This window comes from Oreochromis aureus, linkage group 16, assembly GCF_013358895.1.
Source record: "Oreochromis aureus strain Israel breed Guangdong linkage group 16, ZZ_aureus, whole genome shotgun sequence".
Classification (NCBI taxonomy): domain Eukaryota; kingdom Metazoa; phylum Chordata; class Actinopteri; order Cichliformes; family Cichlidae; genus Oreochromis; species Oreochromis aureus.
Genome location: NC_052957.1, coordinates 17,274,774 through 17,288,888, shown reverse-complemented (window position 1 = coordinate 17,288,888; position 14,115 = coordinate 17,274,774). Strand labels below are relative to the sequence as shown.

At 38.8% G+C, this 14,115-nt stretch overlaps 2 protein-coding genes across 5 annotated transcripts; both read left to right on the top strand.

The window, feature by feature from the left end:
- Positions 1-418: 418 nt before the first annotated feature.
- LOC116322891 (protein FAM237A) lies at positions 419-6,339 on the top strand. Of its 3 annotated transcripts, none has more exons than XM_039599947.1 (4): positions 419-479; positions 4,258-4,624; positions 4,934-4,999; positions 5,118-5,181. In XM_039599947.1, the coding sequence occupies exons 1-3, from the start codon at positions 465-467 to the stop codon at positions 4,978-4,980; spliced, it is 429 nt and encodes a 142-aa protein (XP_039455881.1). In that variant the 5' UTR covers positions 419-464; the 3' UTR covers positions 4,981-4,999; positions 5,118-5,181. The 3 variants fall into 3 exon arrangements, with proteins under 3 accessions (XP_039455881.1, XP_039455880.1, XP_039455879.1); XM_039599946.1 differs by lacking the exons at positions 419-479; positions 5,118-5,181 and adding exons at positions 3,177-3,622; positions 5,742-6,339; XM_039599945.1 differs by lacking the exon at positions 419-479 and adding an exon at positions 3,177-3,622.
- Positions 6,340-6,701: 362 nt separating this feature from the next.
- casp10 (caspase 10, apoptosis-related cysteine peptidase) lies at positions 6,702-12,141 on the top strand. Of its 2 annotated transcripts, none has more exons than XM_039599944.1 (8): positions 6,702-7,105; positions 8,393-8,670; positions 8,786-8,891; positions 9,127-9,262; positions 10,551-10,603; positions 10,851-10,968; positions 11,046-11,544; positions 11,660-12,141. In XM_039599944.1, the coding sequence occupies exons 2-8, from the start codon at positions 8,396-8,398 to the stop codon at positions 11,826-11,828; spliced, it is 1,356 nt and encodes a 451-aa protein (XP_039455878.1). In that variant the 5' UTR covers positions 6,702-7,105; positions 8,393-8,395; the 3' UTR covers positions 11,829-12,141. The 2 variants fall into 2 exon arrangements, with proteins under 2 accessions (XP_039455878.1, XP_031598985.1); XM_031743125.2 differs by having other exon boundaries at positions 6,703-7,105; positions 10,509-10,603.
- Positions 12,142-14,115: the final 1,974 nt, after the last annotated feature.

Here is a 14,115-nt window from a genome sequence, read left to right as displayed (position 1 = left end):
AAACCATTTGAAATGCAAGGGAGGGGGAGCTATGGGGTCAATAACTAACACCAATGCAAAGAATTCTGCCTCATGCTGTCACTGTCATGGCACTGGATCCGTGACCTAGTGTTCATGTGTTTTGGGATTTTTCTAACATTCCTTGATTTTGTGTCATTCGTGGTTTTGGTTCTCGTATTTTGTGGGCTTATGTTACATTTATAGATTCTAGGCTTTAGCTTTCTGTCACTGTGCTTTCTCTGTGTTGCACGTTTTTTCTTCGTCCCATTCTCAGTATTTGTCTTGCTCCCTGTTTTATTTTGACAGCCCTGCATTAGTGCATTCAGTTTGTTTCCTCCCTATCTCGTTATGTCAAATTAGGTCCAGCTGTGTTTCCCTCCTGTTGCACATTCCCTCGTTACAGTCTGTGTATGTTTGTGTTAGGGTCCCTTTGTTCAACATCGTCGTCGGGTTGTCTGTTTGTCATGCGTCAAGCTCAGGTAGACATGAATCTGTTTTTCAGTAATCTGGGAAGGACTTTGACAGGAAACCCAAGTGACAAAAGTGATTAATACAAAACAATGCAAACCTAACATGAGCCTGTCATCAACCATAAAGTGTGTTTTAATCAAGTTCACCAAATTACCTAAACACTGTACTATTTAACTCCAGAGACTGCAAATTAACTTAAATTTGGTACAGCAGTAAAAAAGTGAAAGCTTAAACCTGTCTTCTGTATTTGTTAGTGTAAAGAAAGTGGATAAATGCACCCAAGTTGTATTTCAATTGTGTGGTTGTGGATAAAGTTTAGAAGTTTCAGGAATGTCATAGTCAGTTTGGCTTTTAATGATTGCTTTGAACTGCTCTTTTTTTCCAGGATGGTATGATTGCACAGCATACCTCTTAAAGGACTTTAAAAACAAGAACTGGCTGCACAAGTTTGAATTTATTTAGGATTTTCTCATTTTCACCCGATCGTAGTGTATATGTACAGGCTGAAAAGTGGTACTGAAGGTTCTGCAATGTCTTTTAACCTGACAAAGTCAACGCCTATTAACTACTTTTTAGTTACCATGACTGATGACAACTGCAGATTCAAGAAATCAAGAAACTTCCTGCTTTCTCCCCCCCTCAGTTCAAAGAAAACACAAATCCCCAAATTATGACCTTTGTGCCCATAAGTGTATTCAAACCTCTGACCAGAGTAGAAAACGTACACAAAACTCTGTCCAAGACTGATTCAGTAAGACTGTGTCTACAAATTCTGGAGTACTTAAACATGTTCAGAGCTGTATGCCTGAAATGACCATATTGGGTACATCCACTCTTTGATATTAAATGAAGAAAAGAAAGGGGGGGAAAAAAATCCCTAAAACTGTGCATATAGAGTCTGAATCTTGGGATTTTTGTGCCTGGATCCATATTGCTGGGAGACCACACCGTCCCCCTGAGGGACCCCCGTGCTGTATACCATAATGTCGAACATGCAGTCACTCAAATGTTCCCTGCCGGTTTGTAGAAGTATTCATGATTCACGCAATTTCTCATAATGATGATGATTTTCACTCTGCTGCATCTCTTCCTGTGTAGAAGTATCCTAACAATACATTTCTTGTATGAATATGAAAATGGTATTTGTTTAAAAGTTATAATTTAGCCTTTGCAGTAAAACTGTTGTAAAGTCTACTTCTTTACATCATGAAAAGGATGAATGAGTAAGAAACCCACCCAGGACATTTAGTGTTGGCTTCTCACTGTGAAAGTAATTGCATTTGAGATCAGGTATGCTTGTGACATTTCAGTAAAAGCATAGAAACGCAACTTGTTCACCACTCTTGATGACTGGTCTTCAAGTTTTTCACAGTTGGCAGAAGCTGCAAAGTTTCTGAGATCTGGTTGCTCATGTTTTCTTCTTAGTTTGAACTAAACTTGTGCAGTAAGCAAAATATGTTGAGTGTTTGAACTGTGGTCAGTCTGGAGCAGGTGGACAGGAAGTAAACTGCAACTTCCCCTGAACATTCTTGTACTAAAATTGCCTGTTTTTTAGAAAACTAACATTAGACAGTTAACTCAAGTATTATGAAGAGCTAGTGGCTTCTGTCTCCACATAACCAGCATCAGGGTGCAGAATCATTATAAATGTCCTTTCCGTTACAGTACATACGCATTAAACAACAATAACCTCCCACTGAATTATGTCTTGCCTTTTTAAATGGCATTTCAGCTGCTTCCTTTTGTAGTTCTTACACATTTTGTATATACAGCAACAGTCATCAGCCAAATAACCACATTACTTTAAACTATGCAATAAACAATAACAAATATTTCTAAATTAAGCTCCACGCTTCCCCGAATGTGGTCAAGAGAATTGATCATTTCAGAAATAATTAATATTAAACTGCCACTGTTCATCTGCAGAAATGATGCTTAAAATAAAAAAAAAAGGTGATTGATAATTGTGACAAGCGTTAGACTAACACTGCACGCAAAGGAGGGAGGCACTGACGTCACTTAAGACCAACCTGATATTTACCAAACCCACATCAACGCTTAAGCTGGGCTGACTACCAAGGCTTTAAGTGGTAAGTACAATATTTTATTTAACAATAACTTGTTTAGGTTTGGATTTTTAGGCAGAGTAAGACCTTTCTAGGCCTAGTGTTTGGATTTGAAGAGCGGATCTTTAAAACTGAATAGGGAAAAATATAACGGGAGCTAATAAGGCTTTAGTTTCAGTTATCGCAGCTTAAATACTACAGAAAAGGTTCTCGTAATGCCTCCATCACAAGCGGCATGAATGTGGCATTTAAAGTGTGGATTTTTTTTTTTTTTTTTTAAATCATATGTATCACCTTAAGTTATACTTCACTAAAGCTATTCTGTACTTGTTTTTCTAGATAAATGAGTATTGTTAAAAATATCTAAAACAGCTAATCTGTCTTTGTGTAATGATTTTAAAAATGATTTTTTTCTTTACTGAAGCCACAAACTAGATTGGATTATCTTTAGTAACCTTTTCATTCCCAGTGTACATGCATATCACTCAATAGACAATTATTCTAAAGCTAATTCGATTATTAAACATGAGCTTTATTTAATTCCTTCTAAAAATGTATGTAAATTTTTAATTTTTCTGGTTTCCACACATTTACATTTTGTTTACTGTAGTTATAATTATGTAAAAATGTATGGGACGACTCAAACAAGGACTTAAAAAAAAAAAAAAAATTTTATTAGCATTTTCAGTATTTTGTGTCATATCTAAGTATGAGTCGATTGAGGGAAAAGTACTCGGGTACACAAAGAGGAAGAAAATCTCAGCCTTTCCTCAACCAGATTTCTGCTTCTTTAGCATTAAAAGCACTTCTTAGTTAGGTTCTGTCAGTGCTGTTTTAACAAAAATTAAAATCCAGTCTCCAATAGTTTGGCAGTAAAAGACTCCACTGCCCATGAGTCTACCTAAATCTAAAGCTTCAGCACTACTGACTTTATTTTCTAGGAAACACACTGGACAACACAAACTGTGCACTCCTCTGAGCACAGCAGGTTTTCAGGCTGTGCTTTCTCTAAACAAAATTACAGCATGACATGCAACAGCTGCAGGTGTTTGTCCTCACAGGTTCCAGCATGCTACTCAATAAAGGTGAGACTTCACTGGTGTGTCAACTGTACTGCTCTCTAAACTTCCTCTTCCCCTGTAGCTGAGCTAAAAGCACACTCTGTCATCACAATTCGCTTAATTATTCATTCCTTATATTTTAAAAGGGCCAGCTGCAGTTTTTCTCCCGATGGCAAAGATCTGAAAGTGACAAAGAATGCAAGCCATACTGAAAAATTTAGCAAAGACTGGAAATGAACCAAGTTTAATATTAAGAAATGTCAATAAACATGACAAGTGTTAGACTAACACTGCATAAAAAGGAGGGAGGCATTGGCGTCAGTTAAGACCAAACGGATATTTATTAAACCCCCTCAACACTTATTGCTAAAGCTGGGCTGAATACCAAGGCTTTAAGTACAATATTGTAATTGTTTCCAGTTTTTTTTTTTTCTTTTGTCTTTAATTTATTTGAAGATCTGAGGAGTGTAAAATGAATAATAAACCAAAAAAAGTAAGTTTTTATTTGCCAGAAAAACAAATGGTCAAAGTAAAGCTTGAACACTTGCAAATGTCGCATATTCAAATATGCTGTACAAAAGTATTTCTGACTGCTCTTAATATTTTAAATATGCAAAACCTCCAATCTAATACAAAAGCTGCTCTGTGCTCTTTTGCAGATGGTCCTGGTGCTAAATAACATGGGCGTGGCCACAGTGTTCATACTAACCTGCATGTGCGCCGTGCCACTGCGAGGTCAGAAGCCAGGTCAGGTGGACCCCCTGCAGGCCCATCGGGGCAATCCGCAATGCTGGGAGGCCTCCTCGGCTCTGCTGCTGGAGATGCGCTCTCCGAGGATTGCTGACACAGTGCCTGCCTTCTGGGACCTCATGGAGTCACTCAGGGCTTCAAACAACAGCAAACACACTGCACTCTTCTGGGACCTGGCCCAAGTCTTCTGGGACATCTATCTAGATTGCATTGTGTCCAGGAGTCATGGGCTGGGCCGTCGACACATAACTGCTGTCCAGTCCCTCATTACTGACAGTGAGTACTCAACCGCACACTTCTCCTTGCAAACACAAATTAGTAATCGGTAGGATCATTTAGTTTCTTTACAATAAAAGGAAAATGAATATTAAATTGTATTTATACTGGAGAATTGAAGATTAAAGTCCACCAACGACTCACCTGCAGTTATCAAATGTAGTTTTTCATTCCTTAAAATGCTCCTCGTGCATTTATAATTGATTAGGTGTAGCTGTACACCTTCATTCAGTAAATGTCGACGTATGAATTCTGTCAAAACTCTTCTCCCCTGCATCAGTGAGACTTGCTTACATGTTCTCTTAATAGATGATGGAGGAGACAACTGGTACAGACAACCAAAGCTTTGTTGTTGAGCAGGAGAAAACCACACAGGTAATCGGAAGCTTCACAGTGGGGATGCTGACTGTAATAACGTCCACAGCGTCTGGAACCTGTTGGATAGCAGCTCTGCTGTGTTGAAGTCTGTTTCACTGTGACTCTTCCTTTACAGGAGGTGTCTTTTTCTACTTATTAAAGTTGTCATACACCGACAGCACAGGGTGAAACTTAAAAGGAGAAATGAAGATTAAATTTCTACCCTGGAAAGAGCTGAGTAAGTGTCTCCTCTCACAGAGACCAGGTCACTAACAATGAGGTGGTGGTGCCAGCTGGGATGGCAAGAAGCCTGGGAATCAACTGGATTTATCCTTTCCTAACCATCTGGGCATCTTTATACCTTGTTGTAGCTCCTGCATGTGACTCTAGCTGGGATTCAACCTTTGCAAAGCTTTACACACCCATTCTCTACTCGGTTCACTACACCGGCTCCCTGTGGCTGCCTGGTCTCTACCTTTCCTCTGTTTTTAGCTTTCTGGTCAGTCACAGGACCCCATTATCACTCTTCTCACTGCAGGCTTTTCTCTGTTGTTTCATTTTAGCTGTTTAGTGAAGCGTCAAATGTGGAGCCAAAGTGCCATAGTTACTGCATCTCTTGCACTGAAAGCTTTGAACCAATGCTTTTTGACTTAAATGTCTATTTTTTTTTTTTTTAATGCGATTGACTTTTGATACGAGCATCTATTGCCCCATGAATGTTGTAACATGCTTAGCATTTTTCTTTTTTTTTTCTCTTTAGAATCCTTCAGATTCAACCGCTCAGGAGCAAAGTCCCATGCGTGGCTCCATGTGAGAGTGAGACGTAGAGGGCAAATCAAGACCCTGAAGACAGACCCAAAATAAAACGCACAACTACTAGAAAAGATTAAGGATAATTCAAAGTAGATAGCTTTTTATAAACATTCTTTCCCCGAGGAAAAACTAGATTTTTCTTAAAGTGAGTTTTACTTATAGGATACGATTTGTGTAACAAATGGAGGTGAGACCTCACTACTTTTAGGACACTGAGCTTTGTTATCCCACTTATCCAACACTTCAAAGGGAAAAAAAAAATTGGCAACATAAAATTTTACCCCACCCCACACCCTTTTAATGACTACAGCTTGTTTTTATCAATCTCAAATCATGCTGCTATGATTATGCAGTTTTAATTTTTAATTATTTTATTTTGAATTAAGATTTAAATCTTGTCTGATGTACTGTTCATATCAAGAGTTGTGATTTTATGTTATAATGTTTGGGCTGTCTTTTCATCAGAACAGTAGTGCCTGATTGTTCATTTTAAGCAGAAATGCTTTTTCACTGCTGTGAGCTGTAATTCCCTGAATGTCAAAATAAATCAGTCAGCAAATAAAACCTGGCCGTCAGACTCTAACTTCACAGGAAATGCGATTTGATCTACATTTAAGCAGAATTTCCTTCAAACTCAAACTGCTAACTAATTTGATGTGAGGTTTTTCTGCTACATTTTCCAAAGAAGTCATTAGGAAATTAACGATGAAAGCAACACAGATTTTTTTTTTTTTTTTTTTTTATGGGTATAAAAAAAAAAAATCCTGTTAGCAGACACAAGGCAGAGTTTGTTTCAGTGATCATAATATTTTCAAGGTAGACAGGAGTCAGCACTTTTCTTTTATTAGTCTACAGACTTTATATACAGTAGTTACTCAATCTGGATTTATTATTACCCTGCCTCGTCGGGGACTTGCCCAGACATGCCTCCAGGCTTACGCAGAGGTGATTCCCAATCGAGGCCACGTGCGTCACACAGGTAGTTGTTAACATGGGGCCAGGTTAGACTGCACATCCCACTGAGTGAAAACTGGTTGCTATATTTTCACCTTTACATTTAAGTGAACCGCACAGTAACTAGCTTATCGATGCGGCAGACTCTCTTTCACTTTCGATTCCTGCTTACTCGCCTGGACTTACTTTAACTACTGAAACGTTCCCCGTTGCACTACGAAGTCTGACGTTCTCGATGGCGACTTGAACCATTTTTCAGCTGCCACCGACAACATGAAGTACGTTGGAAGTATGTGGACTTAAACAACCAGTATTGTCGTCGTTCTTCAGACCATCTGACAACGCGTCTCCATACAGGTACCACTGCACGAGATGGTTTTTATGTAGGCCACTGCAACTTTTTGAGCACAGATGGCTACCATGGGTTATCTTTAAGTGTGCTGAAGTTATGTAATATATTTTCCGGGACATAAGACTAACTGAAAAATGAGAATACAGTAAACTCTACGTGTTACCATGTTATTCAATAAGGTTAAAACTAAACCTACGTTGTTTTGAGGTTTCAGTAGGGATGCAATCGTAGGTTGGTTTACGTTTTGAAGCCATGTGTGACGTTTTGGGTTTTTTTTGTTGTTGTTTTTTTTAAACTTTTGGTAATTTCTAACGTTCCCTGATTAGTATTGCATTTGACAGACTAACCTTCTTATGTCTACAATAAAAAGCCTTCCCTTCATATGCATTCAGTGAAAGCTCGACCTCAGAAAAATGTATGTGCTGTAGATCCAGACTAAATGGACTTACATGGCCTCAAAGAATGAGACAGAGGTTAAGAAAAAAAAATGCTGTGCAGTCCCATGTAGAGTTTGGCAACCCTAGGCGTGAACCAATATTAGATAATCCGTGGGGTATTTTGTGGGTATGTTTATAGCCTCAGTATTAAATTACCATGAAAAAATCAGGGTAAATGTTAAATGTGTTAATTCTTTATGGCATATATTCAACAAGGTGCTGGAGACATTCCTCTGAGATTTTGGTGCATATTGACATGATGGCATCACACAGTTGCTGCAGGTTTCTCAGCTTCACACCCATGATGTGGATCTCCACTTCCACCACCTCTCAAAGGTGCTCTGTTGGATTAAGACCATAATGTCTGTGGAGGGCTTTTTAGTGCAACGAGTTCATTGTCATGTTCAGGAAACCAGCTTGAGATGATTTGATGTTTGTGACACGGTGTAATATCCCGCTGGATGCAACCATCAGAAGATGGATACACTGGGGTCATAAAGGGGTGGATGGTCAGCAGGAATTCTGAGGCCATGGTGCAGTTGGTAGTAAGGGGCAGCTCTTGTTGAATTATGGATACGTCAATTTTGTATTCTAGACATTAAATAAGATATTCTAGACGTGCTATAATAATAATAACGGAGAAAACATCCAACATCAAGACAGCCCTATTTATTTGCCTTTTCGTAAGAGACGTAAAATCATCTAGAATGCAAAAAAGTATTATTGAAATTACTATTTTTGAGTCATTTCTCCAAGGAGCAATTTGCATGATGTGGCCGCTTTGCATAGTTAAACAACAGACCTAGGCTACATATTTCTGGTTTCTGAAAGTCTCGTACTTTGTTTTAAATACAGGAAATGGAATTCCAAAATTTGTTGCTAAAGGTGGGTAAGGCACTGTCTAAAGATGAAGTGAAAGCCTTAATCTTTCTTTGCACTGACCTCCTGGAGCAAAAGCCAAACAAGGTGGAAACGGCCAGTGAGCTCTTCTCCTGCCTGATGAAACAAGACCGTCTCTCACCTGAGAACCCACAGCTCCTGACCGAGCTTCTGGTCACTATTGAACATCATGCCCTGGTCCGGGATCTCTGCCTCCCTCCACGTACAACAACGAGCCTCATTTCTCCCTACAGGTATGCCGTTCATGTTTTGCTTCATGCTGTTTAGTTTTTCTGATTTAGGTTTACATTGACAAATTTATTTTAATCTGCAAAGCTATTTCTATCAAATGTTTTTCTGTAATTCCAGGAAGCTTCTTTACAGCCTCTCTGAAGAAATTACTGATGACGATCTGAGAGAAGTGAAGTTCTTGTTAAACACGATGATCCCACGTAGAAAACTGGGGGAACATATTGTAAGTGCGCCTTCAGAAATGTGGTAAATGTAGCCTATAATATTTCATTCTAGTCCTTCTTTGTAACAATGTGTTATGTATGTATACTTGTTACCTGTAACATCGCCTGCCATACATTGTCACATTTTCCTTTGAACAAAACCATTTTACACGTCATATAAACTCTCATATCTGCACAACTTCCGCACATACACTTCATTTTTCCATCAGTGCAAAGACCTTGTGTCATTTTCAGACTACACTGGAAGTCTTCCTGGAGATGGAGCGCATGGACCACCTTAGCGAAAGCAATCTAAACACCCTGGAGACCATAGTTAGGGAGGTGTGTCCCATGCTGAATGCTAAGATCAACCAGTTTAAAAAATGGCGAGGTAAGCTATTCACAAAACTTCTCTTGCTGAATGTAATTTCAGTTTCATTTGATTTTATTTTTGAGTCTGTCTGCCATTCTGTTTACTTTGTTTTGCAATTAAAGATGGACAAGAAACAAAGTTCTATTCTTTTCTATTTTAATTATGCTGAGGTAATTAGATTACTTTTCTGTTGGGACAAAAACACAGGTCCTCTAATCTGTGGAATTCCACAAGGTTCAATTCTAGGTCCATTGTTGTTTTCATTCTACAACTCATAACAAGAGTTGCCTCACGGTGCTTTGTATTGTAAGGCAAACATCCTACATAATAAGGAAATAAACGTAAAGAATCACACAACCTCGTATGAGCAGCACTTGGTGATGGCAGGAAGGAAAAAGTTATTTTTAACATCTGAATTAAGAAACCTCCTGCAGAATGAAGCTCAGAGAGGAGCAGCTGTCTGATGCTAACAGGGTGAGGGGAGGAAGATGGACCAAAACACACACCGTGGAATAAATTATTAAATGCAGTTGTAATATTTTATTCTTCGCTGTAATATCTTATTCCTCACAGTGTTCATTTGCAGACAGAGGCTTTAAGTTTGTGACACCAAGACTCTGGAGCAGTCTACCTCTTCAGCTATGTTTCTCTCTGCGACTCTGAAGAGTCCTTCAAAAACCTTCTGTTGAAATTCTCCTGTTTAGCCAGGCCTTCTGTTGAGATTCTCTTTTTATTAATGTTATTATCCTATTTCATTATTTTTATTCTGTTCTGACAGGTTGCTGTGTTTGTTTGTTTTTTCCATTCTATCAACTGTTATACAGTGCTTTATGACTTTATGCCTGTGAAAAGACATAAACTTTACTTACTTATCTAACCATAGCCTCATAGCCCTTGTCTTGTTCTTTCAAAACAGGGCAGGCGTGCACTTTGACTATTTGCTTTAAATAGAACGTGCTGTGTCGTTATCTTCACTTCACTTTACAGTCACATTCCATCTTATTAACGGTGCTGTTTTTTGTTTTTGTTTTCACTAGAGCGAAGCTAGTACTCTGTTTGCTCTGATTCTTATCAGGGCAATTGTCGATCTTTAGTGATGAGTGGCCCATTTGGAAAACCAGCTAACTGTAAAAGTCCAATAACAACATATTTCCTTCTATCAAAGTTTACTTAGGTTATTTTTGTATCACTATTGCATTATGAATACAAGCAAAGTCATTTAATACTATAAATCAGTTTGTTAGAATCATTAGCTTCTTTGCAGTCACCTGTCCTGTTATGACAACTGATGCTATATCAACTCAAGAAAACGAGTCCTTCACCATGCCGATATCTCCATCTACAAACACACAAGATGAGGTGTGTGTATTTTTTTTTCTTATATATGCGACGTGCATATATTATTTTCATTATATATGCAACATGCATAATCACTGGTTAAGGCCCTGGCACTACATTTAATTTGAGCTGGAGCCCTCCAGGCAGATCATTCTTCCCTTTGTGTACTTAGTTTTCATTTCAAAGTTTAACTTGTGGATCAAAATGAAGTTTACAAGTAATGCACTGAATCATGTCTTCCCTGTAATCTGTCATTTTATGTCTGTAGGGCTTGGGAACATATCCTATGACGTCTGAAAAGAGGGGCATCTGTTTAATTGTTAACAACTACGACTTCAGTAACTACCCTAAACTAAAGCAACGGAATGGAACTGAAGTGGATCAAAGTAAGCAAATTTTGACAGTCAATATACGCTGCATGTTTGTGGCCCTGCATCATCTTTGGATCGTCTGTTTCTTCCAGAATGTCTGCAGAGTGTGTTTCAGTGGCTCGGCTTTAAAGTGGAGAGCCACCATGATTGTGACGCGAACAAGATGCTCTCTCTGTTCAGGGAGCTTGGCAAAAGAGACCACCGTCAGTTTGACTGCGTAGTGTGCTGTGTTCTGAGTCATGGTGTGGAAGGCAGCGTGTACGGTGTGGATGGATCCACTGTCAAGATCAGTGATTTGACTGACCCCTTCAATGGATTAAATTGCCCATCTTTAGTGGGCAAGCCTAAGCTGTTTTTCATCCAGGCCTGCCAGGGAAACAGCGAGCAGCAAGCTGTCTGCATTGAATCTGATAGCTCTGCATACAGCTTTTGTTGGACTGATGTTATAAAGGCTGAAGAGGGTATCCCACATAGTGCAGATTTCCTGCTGGGAATGGCCACGGTTCCTTTTCATGTTTCCTTCAGAGAGAGAACCAATGGCTCCTGGTTTATTCAGTCTTTGTGCCAAAACCTTGTTCAGATGGTGCCCAGGTTAGTGAAGCAAAATATCAAATATAATAAAAAAAAATTTTTTTAAATGAAGAAGAATGCTTTTTTTTTACAAAAATACTGTACATTATCTCACCCTGTATCTTGTTTTTCCAAGGGAGTGTGATCTCATGTCAATCCTGACAAAAGTGAATGCAGATGTTAGCCAGAAGAGTGATTGGACTGGTCAAAGAAAGCAGATGCCTCAGCCAGCCTTCTCACTCAGGAAGAAGGTGGTCTTTCCGGTTCCCAACGTCCCTCCTCCATCTATTCACAAAGCATTGTAAAATTCTTGATTTTTACGTTATTTCAGAGCTGTGGATGCATCAAGAATTAAATGCAACATGCAGCAGTTTATGCACAAATGTTTATTTTTCAGTCAAAATTCTACTGAATGTGCGTGACTGCTGTTACTAATTGTCATCTAGATATTATACAGGCAACATCCTTGTTCCGTGTTACAAATTTGTTGAAATGCAGGAATTTTCTATCAAAAAAATTTTTTTTAATGCAGTTTTGTGTAGAATATTTTGTATTTTAGTCCTCTGTGATACAAATCAGGATTAATGTTCTTAATAAATGTGGCTCTTGATAACCTCACTAAGTCACCATGGTAACTTATGCTACTTATGCTAACGTGCTCTCGATCAGGATGTTTTTAGAGTTTAATGTTAATTCTGGTGTTAGTGTTGGATTCTAACAATGTTCTCTAAGGCTACGTTCACACTGCAGGTCTTAATGCTCAATTCCGATTTTTTGATCAAATCCGATTTTTTTTTTGTCTGCTTGTTCACACTACAAATAAAATGCGACAGCAAACGCGCTCTAGTGTGAACGCTCAAAGCGGCCCGCATGCGCAAAGGAGATATCACACACAACGCGCTCTGTTTACACCCAGAGCAAATAATATTATTTGACTGATGGCCCTTAATATAAAGACTTCGGACTTTACGTTTCCAAATTTTTGCTTTAAATTATTCTGTTATTTACATAGTAATGTAAATAACCTAATAATTGTCCTTATTATAGTTTTAGAGAGGAGCGGTGCTTCAAAGGATAGTTGCAGAGTTCTGTCAGAATCTGCAGATTATACAGTACAAATAAAATGTTCACGTTGTCTTCCCAACAGTTTCACTGACATCTACACTGGATGGCCAGGAAGCGTTCGCGATGTCTTATTGGGCGCTTCTCCGGCGCTGATAATTGGCGTCTGTCTTGTGTCAGTGACGTAAAAGACAGATTTAATGCGACCTGACCGTTCAAACAGCAGTCGCTTTCTAAAACATCGGATATGTATCGGATTCAGTACCATGTACGAAAGTGACCCAGATCGGATTTGAAAATATCGGATTCGTGTCATTCACACTGTCATACCATGATCGGATATGGGTCGCATAGGGTCAAAAAAATCGGATTTGATGCGCTTTCGCCTGCAGTGTGAACGTAGCCTAAGTGCCATAGAGATTCTCCATTGGTGCTAACGAGTGAAGCCTTGCAGTGGAGTCTGCAATTGGATGTCATGTCTGTTGGCAGCCAGCCTGCTGGCACAGCTCCATATGGAGCCGTGCCAGAATTGATTGAAATGTAACCAGAGTAATTAATATTGTTCATTCTTTAAAAAAAACAAACAAACTTTACCCCGTTTTGTTATATTCCTAATTAACTGTTGTAAGTGAAAAGTGAAGATCAACGAATACTGCATTACATCAAAATACAGACTCTACTAAAAAATGCTTCTCAGTTTCTTTATAAAAATGTTTTGTCAACAAGCATTGTAATTGTAACACACAGCCATCCTTACAAGACAAAAACGCAGTCAGGGATAAAGACTTGCCTTACACAAGAAACTTTGTCATGTCAGCCTCCTTAGTGATCCATCCACCTCATGACAGTGAGTCACAACTGCCTTTCCCGCAATCATTAACGCTTAAGATGTATACTGTGTATCTTTTGTAGTCAGTAATGTGTTAAGATTTAAAATGAACCTTTTGACGTTTAGCCTCGTTTGACTTTGTCTAATAATCAAGAGTCCAAATTTCTACAACAAAAATCGCAACAATTAAAAGCAAAATGTGACAAAGCTACGCCTACAGAATGTGTGACTCAGAGCGAAAGGCCTCACTCTGTTCCTGTACCTGCTCTGACAGGTTGCCTAAACGTCCGTGCTATCACTGCAACACCTCAGCACACAAGTATTTTCCACATACTGATAATCTGTTGAAACCATATTTCCCTGTAACAACCAGTCACACTTGTCAATCAACCACCTTCTCCTTTTACTGCATTGTTTGTTGCTTCTCCCTCCAAATGCTCGACGACTTGCAGAAGTTTTTGTTATGAAAAATGTTACAGGTAACATTACCATGGCAACATAGCTCACTGTACATAGCTCATGTAAATTTACTAAAGAGTCCCCCTCTTGCAGTTTAGACAGACTTCCCTCGCTTGTTTTGTCTCCAAATGGTTTCAACAATGCATCCATATGACAGAGATTTATGCGTATTGCAACAATTTTCACTTACTAATGGAGTGATCAGCACACCAACTTTAACTCTGAGTCTTGTTTATTGAACC

Coding starts and splice junctions, on each gene's coding strand:
- LOC116322891 (XM_039599946.1), top strand. CDS start 3,563: ATGACATGCAACAGCTGCAGGTGTTTGTCCTCACAGGTTCCAGCATGC. Junction 3,623..4,257: donor CAGCATGCTACTCAATAAAG/GTGAGACTTCAC, acceptor GCTCTTTTGCAG/ATGGTCCTGGTGCTAAATAA. Junction 4,625..4,933: donor CCAGTCCCTCATTACTGACA/GTGAGTACTCAA, acceptor TTCTCTTAATAG/ATGATGGAGGAGACAACTGG.
- casp10 (XM_031743125.2), top strand. CDS start 8,396: ATGGAATTCCAAAATTTGTTGCTAAAGGTGGGTAAGGCACTGTCTAAA. Junction 9,263..10,508: donor CCAGTTTAAAAAATGGCGAG/GTAAGCTATTCA, acceptor GCTTCTTTGCAG/TCACCTGTCCTGTTATGACA. Junction 10,604..10,850: donor CTACAAACACACAAGATGAG/GTGTGTGTATTT, acceptor TTATGTCTGTAG/GGCTTGGGAACATATCCTAT.